The 13384-nt window shown below is 37.3% G+C and overlaps 1 protein-coding gene across 1 annotated transcript in view; it reads left to right on the top strand.

Moving 5' to 3' along the window:
- The window catches only part of LOC113519388 (hexokinase-2-like), a 29955-nt gene extending 18051 nt beyond the window's left edge, over window positions 1-11904 (top strand). The window contains exons 2-11 of the mRNA XM_026904453.3: window positions 3105-3289; window positions 4625-4778; window positions 5524-5635; window positions 6204-6310; window positions 6872-7092; window positions 8249-8457; window positions 9014-9151; window positions 10014-10162; window positions 10637-10770; window positions 11222-11904. Of these exons, the coding sequence (XP_026760254.2) occupies window positions 3128-3289; window positions 4625-4778; window positions 5524-5635; window positions 6204-6310; window positions 6872-7092; window positions 8249-8457; window positions 9014-9151; window positions 10014-10162; window positions 10637-10770; window positions 11222-11314 (1479 nt within the window). The 5' untranslated portion in view covers window positions 3105-3127 and the 3' untranslated portion in view covers window positions 11315-11904. The remainder of the gene's footprint in view (window positions 1-3104; window positions 3290-4624; window positions 4779-5523; window positions 5636-6203; window positions 6311-6871; window positions 7093-8248; window positions 8458-9013; window positions 9152-10013; window positions 10163-10636; window positions 10771-11221) is intronic.
- Window positions 11905-13384: the final 1480 nt, after the last annotated feature.

Here is a 13384-nt window from a genome sequence, read left to right as displayed (position 1 = left end):
CGATATATTCTCCAGCCATAGATAGGTGCTTTTTCTATTTTCCAATTTTGTGTAGTAAATTACAATGATCAATTTAATTTAAAGATTATCTTTATTCTGTTCATATTTTTATATTGTAGGTTTTTTTTTAATGGATGATAATGGAATGGTAACCCCAACCGCGCTATCGGTATACACCGGCGGGGCACCAGTGAAGGATGATAGGTGAGGATGAAGTAGGTCAGTCAGCCCATCGTGATGAATTCAACAAAAATTGTTTACGATGGTTTCCAGGGGGAACCACGTGGAGGTCGACCTAATAAGGCATATTGCTAGCAATGGGGCTGCCAAACTCCATTGCTAACAATCCCTTTCCCCCCTATATTGTAGGTTATACTCCAAACAGTTTTATTAAATAATTAGATACTCGTAACAAGTATTATGTGATAAGGAATAATTAAACGAGCAGGTAACACAAGTATCTAAGAGAATAATCACGGTGCGCTGATAAGATGTCTATAAAATACACAATTAACGTAAAACCCAATTACACATTACTCAGCAAATGGAAAAATTAATATAGTTATTTCCATTATGTGAAACCCGGCCAGCTGTATAGTTTTACAATCGTAATAGTGTTTTTTTAATGGGTGATAATGTAATGGTAAAATCCCGCCCGCGCTATCGGTATACACCGGCGGGGCACCAGTGAAGGATGATAGGTGACAATGAAGCAGGTCAGTTAGCTTATCGTGACGAATTCAGCAAGAATTGTTCACGATGGTTTCCAGGGGGAAACACGTGGAGGTCGACCTAATAAGGGATATTGCTAGCAATGGGGCTGTCAAACTCCATTGCTAACAATCCCTTTCCCCCATCGTGATATTGTTTGATCGGAACTCCTTCTCCATCTTAAATACCATATGTATATATGCCATATTTCATGGCGACTGATGGTAGTAACTGTTGAAGTAGGTTCCTTATGTTCATATTAGTTTATGGAGCCCACATGATGCTAGGATACATTTTGATTATGTTACTCTCTCTCTCTCTAATGTTAAATAAAATATAGTATGTTTGTTCCGAGTAATTTAAATAAATAATTTGCTGCTTTTAGTTATTACGCTGTATAGATCCTTTCCCCTTGTCATTAGTAATTAAAAAACTATTCCAATAAGGGGGAAGTAATGGGTTCTAATAGCCCCATTGCTAGCAATATATCCTATAAGGTCGACCTCTTCGCGGTTTCTCCTGGAAACCGTCGTGGTTAATTCTTGTTGAATTCTTCACGATAAGCCAACTGACCTGCTATTATCCTTACCAATTATCTATCACTGGTGCCCCGCCAGCATATACGGATAGCGCAGGCGGGGTTAACATTCCATTTTCAACCATTAAAAACTATACATATACGTTTTTACTCATGTACAAATAAAACTCAATTGCCGAATGCATGCACGAGTATGTAACCGCATCACTTCTGAACGTTGCAGGCGTTCTCTTTGGTTAATTACTTTTTGTTGTGCTTGTAATTGTCAGAACGAAATTTGTATAAATATAAAAATGGAAGATTTAGACTCTATTTCTTCATTAAAAAAGGTACCTGTGCGTAGCCGGGGTGGACAACTAGTTTACAATATTAAGAAGTAATTATTTTTTCATCTGATCAGTTTGCGCGTATCTATCATGCTAGTCTAAATTCTGGGGTCAGAAAAGTGAACTGATTTCGGAAAACCCGTTATCTTACTTTATTCATCTTTATAACTCGTCTTCTCATGCATGCACGTCTGCTGGAGGTTCACGTTCAAAATATCATGCCAGGTGCATCATAATTGGTCGGTCAAGTTGACAGGGGCTTGGATTTCTACAATTTGCATTATATCTGTCGGTATTTGTTTTGTCATCTTTGCATCAAATATTCTTTCGATAAGCCCGATTAATAGGAACACGTTTCACATTTTAAGAGATTTTAAATAGGTGAAGGTTTTGTATTTGACTATTTTTGCAGTGGCATAGCTACCAAAGGGCTAGACGGGGTAGTACCCTGGGGTTCCCAAGCTCAGGGAGTTCCTCCAATTCTGACTTACAAACTATAAATTGAACTAGTAAAAACTTTTTTCACATTCGGAATATAAATAAACCAGATTTCAGGAACGCGACTTTAATAATTGCAAATTATTTGAAAAAATACAGGGGAATTCCCAACAGTCTGGAACATCTTTGTTTCAAACTTGCGAGGAACCTCCTTGCATTCTTAGGCTGGTTTATTTTTTGCCCTAGGACCTTTAGTTACCTAGCTACACCACCGCTTTTTTGTTTGTTTGTATATTACGCGATATGTTCGCCAATTCGATCGATGTTGACGATACTTTTTACAATCAGTAGGTTTGATACGCGTTGGTTCTATATTAATTTTGTCACAATTGAAAGTGCTGTTTTTTTGCAACATAATCTCAAATTATTACTCCGATAGTATATTTTATTGTGTATAAACAAAAAAATATGCATGAAAAACAAAATGTTATCATGTCCGTCAAAGGTCGCACCTGGGAGGTTTGTTTTTGATAACATGAGAGCGGAAAATATATCAAGTCACCACTACGAGTTATACCTACATGTTAGGGGTGACCTTTACATGGAAACATACTTTAAAATGAATAAGACCAAATTTTTTATTCTTTTTAAATAGAATCTTCTAGGGCTGCGTTTCAAATGTCAAACATAATTTGGGGGGTTAGAATTAAAGGGTGAGAACAAATTATTCGCACTTATGGTTATATAAATCGATATTGAATTAATTAACTTGGGTTTGTTGCGTAGAGCACCTACAATCGGACGTCTGAAGATAGGACTATCACAGCTTAGTGCACGATAAGTTTACTTGTCGATATATAATATGTATATAATTAACAAGCGTACGTGTACTTACCATTACGGCTAATATTATGTTTAATAATTGTTACATAATAACTGATATATAAAATACGGAATATGTTGTAAAAAACAAATACTCCAATGATAACAAAATATTGATGAACGTGTCTAAGAATCTAAGAATAAATAAATAAAATATTTATTTATTTCTTTAAGAAATTGTTAGTAATTAAACATTAATTTTGTTGCAGATTGAGTGTGTATCGAGTGGGCCATGTCTACGGCAGTGGACAGCGCGCTCGGGAGGGTGGGGCTCGGCCGGTCACCAGACGCCCCGCTCAACGGGCACGCGGCGCCCGACCACGAAAATGGAAACTGGGACGAGCAGTTCCTGCCGCCGCCGCTACGGATCGACGACTACAACAGAGCACAGAAAGTATGTTAGCAGGATAGGATTTGATCGAATTAATTCTGTAATGGTAGTTTCGTGCCTGTAGGCGATGGTTACTATTTCCTTTTCTAAGTATCATAAGAAATAATTGCATTCATAGCTTTAAGAAAGTGCTAAACTGTTGTTAGAGGAGATTTTATACTTCAATATAGGGACAAATAATCACATAATTGTCTGCTCGTCAAATTTGATTACTTCTTATTAAATATTACTCCGAATTGTAGAAAACCAGTCAATGAATATTTTAAAATATATAATCTTCAGTTTATTGTTATTTCAGAATATATTGTTAATATCTTTACTCGTTTAATGATATTTAATAATTTAATTTCATTGTAATGTTTCTTAAACATAAAGCATGCTGCGGTTGCCTCTAAATGTAAGGACAGTCAGACCTAATCCACTAGTGTATTGTATTGAAATGCTTCGTTGTATCTTATGTTGGTGATCCTATAAATAAATAAATATCATTGCCTAATAAACCAATTAGCGGATGGGACCTAGTCATTATACCACGAAGATTGTCATGATGTTGTTGTTAGTGTTAGTTGTATCAAGTTGGCCATCAGCTTAATACTCTTTTCTATTATTATAAGGAACAAACTGTTACAAGTGACTCAAATACTGTTCAAAGATCACAAACAGCATTGTCTACGACTCATTTGAGAGTTAATTAAAGTCATCAGCGCAATCAATTCGCATTTGGAGCTTAATTGTTATGGATTGCGGTCTGGCTGACGCGCCGTCTGTAGACGCAATACAGAATTAAGTCAGACGTAAAACCAGGCATGAAAAAGAGGAACGAAATGAAACAGGCTATCTGTTCTTTCACTTGTACATATGGAAGAAAACGTTGTATTTACATTTTAGTATAGATCATTGTTGAATGCTATTTATTATTTTATATGAGTCTCTTACTTCTGTAATGCATCAATTCGGGCAAAAATAATGATTGCCACTTTTTTAAAAATGAACCACAAACGACTTGTCCGTTCTTCATTTTGCTATCTTACTCCATAAAATTAAGTTTGGATGGAAACTAAAAAACTATTATTATTTGATATTTTTCGACCCACACTTCACCATATGCCTATTTACCAGAGGTATCAGGTGGAACGGTGCGAGCGGAGCTTTCGCCTTTTGGCTTTTAAGGGACTTCTTGGAAATTACTTTTAATATGTCAATGGTGGAATAATCTTTGAAACGGATGCTATTGATTAAGAGTTCGAGATTTTAGACGATGATAACGATAAATCTGTTTGACACCAATGTACAGACGAAGCGAGTGATATTAAAAGTTCTGTCGGTGTCGTGTTGCAGATCGAGTCCCGCCTGTCGGGGCTGGTTCTGTCGGGCGCGACGCTGAGCCGCGTGTCCGACGTGTTCGAGCGCGAGCTGGAGCGCGGCCTCAAGGAGGAATCCTCCAGCCTGCAGATGGAGAATACTTACGTACCTGAATTACCCAACGGCACAGGTAATTATGTATTATTTATCTTTATCATTTTTCATACTTTGTTACCGCGTGTGCACCTATACTGGAGAATTAAAAAGCCTATTTGAAATGGATCATAATAGGATTTATATATATATATATATATATATATATATATATATATATATATATATATATATATATATATATATATATATATATATATATATATATATATATATATATATATATATATATATATATATATGGACAAATCACACAGATTGAGCTAGCCCCAAAGTAAGTTCGAGACTTGTGTTATGGGATACTAATTCAACGATATTTACTAGGCATAATTCGCAGAGTTTACATCATGAAAGGTGGTCCTTTTAAATCCACTGAATTCAGTGTTTGCTTGTATCTACTTACTGTTATTTAAGTATCATAATATATTTATAGCAGGAGGTGAGCCTACCGCTATTGGATTCATTTGGTTTATTGACGGTTTTTCTGTTACCGAGGAAGCCTAGTTTGTCGTAAGCGTAGTGGAAGATACAGAAAGAGATGGATTGTGTCAAAGATGCATGCATGTGAATAGAGATTAATGGAATACATAAATAGATTATGTAGACAGACAAACAGACGTCTGCCTGTCCATATAAGCTATTTTCAAGAGACAACTGATATAACTCCAAATAGATATGGGGAGAGAGCAGTAAGGTAATAATGAATAAATTTGACTTTGTGTAGAGCTCCTTATTTGAGTTTTTGACGGCTTCTATTTCAGAGGAGGGCCTGTTCCTGGCACTAGACCTGGGTGGCACCAATTTTCGCGTGCTGCTGCTGGAGCTACGGGCAGGGCAGCTGGTGCGGGAGGACGTCAAGCATTACCACATTAAGTAATTGTTTTATTTAACAACATTCAATGATATTATTAACCCTTGTTGTACTTTACAGTGCTGTAAAGATATAACAAATCTATCAATAATTCTGTTTTGTTGTTGGTTTAGTGTAATTATATTTTTATTCAATTATTTATTTATTTATTTAACTCTTTATTGCACCATAAATAAAAATATACAATGACAAGTGAATAATTATGTTGTGTATCCATAGGAAGACTTTTTACAAAAGCTTTTTTTTTATACCACTGAGGTGGCAAACAAGCATACGGCCCACCTGATAGTAAGTGGTCACCGTAGCCTATGAACACCTGCAATACCAGAGGTATTACGCGTGCATTGCCGACCCTGAAGAAACCTCATTACCCCCCTTTTGAAGAACCCCATGCTGTAGTCTCTTGGGAAAACTATTGTATTTCTGTTACATTTATACTCTTACCGAACATTTTTTAATTTTGATGGTGTTCAGCTTGTAAAGAATGAAAGTTATATAAAAAAATCATATAATTCTTTCTAAATTAAAGATTATGATTTACCTATTCTTTTTTTATAATATTAATTACAGCCAAGCGTTACGGTTAGGACCTGGGGAGGACTTATTCAACTTTCTGGCGGATTGCGTACAAGATTTCGTTCGTTCGGAGGGAATGGACAAGGAGTCTTTATCGCTAGGTATGTTCCTGTGTAACATTGCTAAGAAATGTGTATAATACAAGGGTATGAAAGGTTCTCGAGGGCAATTCGGTGCAAGCTAGCTCGGAAATCCTCAAAGAGATGAAGTGACTAAAATAAGTCTATAGGCTTTGGTTACCACTACCTATCTGATAGATAGCGTGCTTAGGTACTACTCAAAATTGTATTATAATGAATGAAAAATAACTTTTGCTCGAATACAGGCAACGAACGAAAACAGAGTCTGTGTACATCCGTGTGGCGGGCAAATATTTAATTTGGTCATTAAAATTTTACATTACAATTATTTTTAAGTAAGTAAAAACATTTCTCAGTAAGCCATTGTAAAATTTCTCATTTAATTCTTTGTCTGTCAGATTTCTGTATTCTGTCTGTAATTTATTATATATTTTAAAGAATTATATAATTAGAAGAATGGCTTGTATAAGAAATTTTATGTCATAAAGTTACATTAGGTGGTAGAGGTTTATTTAGAAATACTGCTTAGTAGACTCATTATTTAGTGTTTCTTTCCTTAATTGTTTCCAATATCATGTGCAGGTTTCACATTTTCATTCCCCATGAGGCAGCATTCGATCTCATCGGGCGAGCTGATCACCTGGACGAAGAGTTTCAAGTGCAGCGGCATGAACGGCGTGGACGTGGCGGGGCTACTGCAGCAGTGTCTCCACGCGCGAGGCCTCGACATCACCGTGAGGGTGCTGCTGAATGATACCACGGGTACCTTGATGGCTGGAGCTCAGATCGACCCTAACGTTGGGGTGAGTATCTGTGAAGAGATCTGGATCTAATACATGTTGCTTAGGTATTTTTATTTGCTAATCTATAATAGTAAACCGCTGAGTCTAAATATATTAAACTTCACAAGGAGATTGAATACAAAGAATGTATTTCTTGCAATTGCTACGGAAACAGGTGACAAAAGAGTTAATTACAGAAAATTATGCAAGGTCCTTTTTTGCTTCTTCTTCTTGTTTTCTATTGTTGAATATCATTTTAAAAGGTGGGATAATCATCATCATATGATCCTTTAACTGTCCAGTGCTGAACATAAGCCTCCTCTTTGGGGGGCTTTTGCCAGTAGTTACCACACTTAGTAGACGGATTTGCAACCGCAGTTAGGCTTTGAAGATGTTTTAAGAGGAACGCTGCTGCCCACACCTCGCCCTCCCTTAGTTGCCTCTTACGATACTCACGGGTAAGGAAGGGGTGGCTTATTCATTATCGGGACCACACGTCCAAAGAGTTTTTTTTTAATGGGCGATAATGTAATGGTAACCCCGCCTGCGCTATCGGTATACGCTGGCGGAGCACCAGCGAGGAATGATAGATGACGATGAAAGCAGGTTAGTTAGCCCATCGTGCCGAATTCCACTAGAATTAACCACGATGGTTTCCAGGAGAACCTGGTGGAAGTTGACCTGATAGGGTGTATTGCTGGCAATGGGTCTGTTAGACCCCATCACTAATGGAGACTGAGAATCCCATTGCTAGCAATGTACCCGGCCAGGTCGACCTCCTCGCGATTTCCCCTGGAAACTATCATGGTTGATTCCTAAAGAATTCATCATGATGGGCTAACGGGCCTGTTTTCATTCTCATCTATCACCCTTCATTGGTGCTCTGCCAGCGTATCCCGTTAGTGCAGGCGGGGTTACCATACCACTTCCATCCATAAAAAAAAATCCCTTTCCCCAAACGACCAAAGAGTAGGATACAGCAGTAGATTATTATGTAAGCACAAAGCTTTACACCTAACTCCTTAGGAGTAACGACACATACGTCACACAGAGTGCATTCTATGTGATCCATGTTACTATTCATGTTTGTAAGCGACACGGTTACTGTATGTAATTCATTAGGGTAGACCACCAAATAATTTGTTTCTCCATGTCGTATAAAGAAAATGTGTGTTAGATCGGCGTGATCCTGGGCACGGGTTCGAACGGGTGCTACATGGAGCGCGCGTCGCGCGTGCAGCACTGGGAGGCGGCGCACGCGCGCGTGCACGACGTGTGCGTGGACGTCGAGTGGGGCGCCTTCGGGGACAACGGCTGCCTCGACTTCATACGCACCGACATCGATCGTGAGGTCGACCAACATTCCCTGCTCGCCGCCTCCTTCACGTACGTCACCTTTCTCTCTCTCTTTTAATCTGACAAAATAGAAGAGTAATGTTTTTTTGGTGTATATAGATTTGGACCTTTTATGTGACCTAAAACGTTTTTTGTTTTGATTTTTATAAATGGGGAATTATTAAATAATATATATAGACTATACGTAAATTAAAAAAATGATGACTATCAAAATTTCATTTGCTTTCTATACCGAGATGTTTCCATGAGCCTAGACTCTAGGCCCTAGAGTATGTTAAGTTAATAAGTAATCTGCAAAATAACTATGAAAACAACATTGACAACAAGACAACGTTGTCTATAGTAACTGCATACCATTAAATGGATCATATACTACAAGAAACGGGCCTGTTATACATTTACTTATGTTTGTTTAACTTGGTTTCTTGATGTCACCGTTCCATTAGGGATTGATCAAAACTGTGCTCGCCTGGACTAACACCAGCATTGTTTTAAGTATTAAAAAGTTATTTTGATAGGTTAATATTTATAGGAACTATCTGCTATCCAGTTCTGTAATATAAGTCAGTGTTGCCTGTATGTGCAGTTTCGAAAAGTACATCGGCGGCAAGTACCTGGGTGAGGTGCTGCGGTGCTCGCTGGCGGCGCTCGGCCGCGTGGGGCTGTTCCCCGCCGTGCCGCCGCCGGGCTCCTTACTCACCGAGCATCTCAGCCTTTTTGAAGAGTTAGTACTACTTACTTGTTTGTGTATCTACTTCACAAAATAAGGAGGGGGGAAAGGGATTGTTAGCAATGAAGTTTGACAGCCCCATTGCTAGCAATATGTCCTATTAGGTCGACCTCCACGTGGTTCTTTTTGGATATCATCGTGAACAATTCTTGTTGAATTCGTCGCGATGGGCTAACTGACCTGCTTCATCCTCACCTATCATCCTTCACTGGTGCCCCGCCGGTGTATACCGATAGCGCGACTGGGATTACCACCCATTAAAAAAAATAAGGAAAACAATATCTTCATGGTGCAATGATGAGCATGTTGGTTATGTGGCCCCAGGTTTGATTCCCAGTTTTTGCGTTAGCTTTGGTCTGGATGTACTGGGTTGTGCTTCTAAATGTTCATTGCCTGATTTCTCATAACACAGAGTATCCTTAGATGAGGACCAGGTGAGACTATTACTTATATATATAGTATTGTTTAAAATTTAGGTTATTAATAGCTTAGGTGAAACAATATATAAGTGAACAAAACTATACCTAACAGTGAATTCGCCTGTGTTAAAGTGATGAAACTGTCATGTGTGTTAATGTGATGGTATATGAAGACCTGCCCTTCTGTCTAATAATTATTAAAATTCTAAGTATTTTGTATGTACCTTTATACATAGTAAACAAATCTATGTGGACTTTACCAGATATGAGTCATGAGATGATTATTTTTTCTGACCTATTTAAAACTTTAAACAATGGTTGCAACGCTCCATCAGGTAGATCGCAACTAGTTTGCCATTACAAGACGTAGAAAATCTTTAAATGTAGTACAAACCTTCTGTGGAATTCAACGCCGCATGTATTTTATTTGTCCGCAGAGAGAACTGCTCGGGCGGCTGGTCGCGCACCTTGTTCGTGCTGCAGCAGGCGTGCGGAGAGGAGGCACGGCTGGGTCCGGAGGAGGCCCTTATCACGCAACATGTCGCCCAGCTAATTTCTAACCGCGCCGCGCAGCTTGCCTCCGTCTGTGAGTTCCCTGCCCACCCACTACATTCACACGTCGTCTATACAGTAACCATATTTCTTAGCTATGGTTAATCATGAACTTCGTTTAGTAACAGAAGTCAGAACTTCTTTTCTTTCCCAAGATGTCGTTCCTGTTTTCACCAAAACACTTACAAGCTACGAATCATGTTATATTTATTTGCGACTGCTGTTTTTTTTTAATGGATGATAATGGAATGGTAGCCCCGCCTGCGCTAACGGCATATGCTGGCGGATCACCAGTGAGAGATGATAGGTGAGAATAAAAAGGCAGATCAGTTAGCCTGTCGTGATGAATACATTTGCGCGATGGTTTCCAGGGGGGACCACAGGGAGGTCAACCTTTTAGGGTATATTGTTAGCAATGGGAGTGGTAATCCGCATTACTAATAATCCCTTCCCCCTCTTTTAACTGATGTATATGTGACTAATGTTAACATATTTTATTGACGTATAGGTATAGCGGCGTTGATCCGGCGCATGGACCGGCCGCTGACCGGCGTGGCGGTGGACGGCTCCGTGTACAAATGCCACCCGCGCATCAGCACGCTCATGAACAAGTACATCGCACTGCTCGCGCCCAACCACAAGGTCGGTCTGCTCTACTTGTACAAGTAGTTTAAATTTGACTTGGAATGACAAACAGACTGACAGTCACACATGACAACAACTACGTATCTTACTATAGAAATGAAGAGCACCATGGACTTTTTAGAATACGCTGACATCCATGGTACTCTCATCACAGAAGATTAAGGTATAAAGCTACCAAGCCATGCCAGTATACCATTAATTCTTGACAACAGAAATGGTATCTATGTACAGGACTTTGGATATGTAAAATTTCTCATCGATTTGATCCTCCGATTAAAAAAAAACGATTCGAAAATTGAGGTATAACTCACACCACTCAAACCTTAGATAATTTAGATAAGAGCCCAGCAACTCGTTGCTGCATGGAGGTCGTCAATAGGTAAAGTGGTTCCTTTGTTAGTTGTTTAATGTTTGAATTGTATAATGACATTGTATTTATTGTGTCCAGTTCACACTGATGGGAGCAGAAGACGGCAGCGGCAAGGGATCGGCGTTAACAGCGGCCATTGCCGCGCGTGTGGCCGCCAATAACCCCTCGTAGCGGCTCCCATCATTCACCACACGCTGACACCCACCGCCGACACCACGCTGGCGATCATCAGCAGTTAAAATATGGTTGAATCAACCGTCTTTATAAACTGTAGTTATGCCTTTTATGATGTAATATATAGCTTATATTTTATATATAGAACAGAACTGAGGTGCTCCACTAAATGTACGATCGACTAGCGGTAATGATATTATTTTTGTAAACAATAAAAATATTTTTTCTAGAATTGTATAAAATTAATCAATTATATATGTCAATATAACCATGAATATAACAAAAAAATACTACGCAAGTAGGATTATTTTCTGTTCAAGTTCTCGTAATAAGATTAGAGTGACAATGTTTCCATTATTTGAGCAAGCAACGTAACGTCAGAGGAACATGATAATATAATGTAATGTCCACTCAGTTCTATGTAAGTATAGAATACTTGTTAAAAACTCGCTGAGATATTATTATAATAAGTTCGAGCCGCTCATAATTCAACGTGATATGTTTTGTATGCAAGTGAGAACGTGTAGATATAATTGTTAATTAGTTTAGGGTAATCAAATTAATTAAAATATTTGTTAAAACTTTTATATACATAATTTTTATAATATTAATATAATTAGAGCCCGCTTGTACCAATTACGTGGTGTATTGATATTTTATATTAATGCAGAATATATGTTTACCTACATTGAATATTTTTTGCCATATCGTATCATTCTGTCGTTGTGAATCGATCATTTTACGCACAAAAGTTTCCATTGGTGATTGCATTATATTTGTGAGTTTTCTTGTATCTGTCCGATAATTTTGCGATATGGTCATATCTCCGTAACTCGCGGGTCGAGTGCCAAATAACTTTGAATAACTTGATCATGATTACAGCAAGTAATCATAGATTATTACAAGTATGCCACTTTATACTTGATGTTACTGTTCTCCTTTAGTTATTTAATTAATTATATAAATATATATTTATGTGATAATAATAATTTTTAGAGTGAAGATTTTGTTACTACAGTAGCGCAGGGTCATATCAGGGGGTTACATCAGGGTAACGCAAGCAGACATGAATAATGTCTACTGTAAGGTCAGACTAGTAACCTCGCATCTTTTTCTATTAGACTATCGTTGACCTTAGTATAATATATACATATTATAGTGCCATAATTTATTTTTGTTTTTTTAACACTTGAGAAATATTTTGCCTGTTTCTTGTTCCATACATTCTATTTATGATATTATATTTATGAGAGATTATTTTTGCATTCTTTCTAGCGTTCTGTTATTCGAATCTAATTATGTTTTTATTATCGGTTTCGTTAAATTTTAGTAATAATTAAATATTATAAAAGACTTTGATGTTATACGAAAATGTGTGTGTATGGATATGCGAGTACATGGTATTAGTGTAAAATATTTACAAATAATACAATGGAATTGACCAGTGAATGTTATCAACAGATATGATCAAAGTGTTGCCGATACGCTGAGCCTCAGATAACGTAATGCTGTGAGCTAAGCGTAGGGTAACACTTAGGAACAATTTTACTAAACAAACTGTACTGTCGGAATCGTGCAATAGTTTTGTTTAGACGTAGTATATTTTATAGTTTGTAAGATATTCATATCAGGAACCGACATATATATATATATATATATATATATATATATATATATATATATATATATATATATATATATATATATATATATATATATATATTTTGCCTTATATATATATATATATATATATATAAGGCAAAATTTCTTTACTATTTTTCGACCCAATATTTTTTCGCGATAAGAATTTAGTTTTCATCCACCATGTATTATGAATCCGTGATATAAGATTACACCCCGTATTCGTCTGCGAGTTTTATTGTGATCTTGCCAAGTATCGTCCAAGTTGTTTTAGTATATACATTATATATGAAAACATTACAAATGACAGACAGACTGACTTTCTGCATTTATTATGTCATTTTAATAGGAACGATTAAACAGAGGCATTAATGGTGATAGTGAACGCAATGTAGCAATATTAATGTATCTAAAATGAATAATTTG

The sequence above is a fragment of the Galleria mellonella genome, unplaced genomic scaffold (genome assembly GCF_026898425.1).
Source record: "Galleria mellonella isolate WM207_F2 unplaced genomic scaffold, CSIRO_AGI_GalMel_v1 utg8921, whole genome shotgun sequence".
NCBI classification, from domain to species: domain Eukaryota; kingdom Metazoa; phylum Arthropoda; class Insecta; order Lepidoptera; family Pyralidae; genus Galleria; species Galleria mellonella.
The sequence above is the reverse complement of the archived record's forward strand: the minus strand, read 5'-3'. Positions and strand labels throughout refer to the sequence as shown.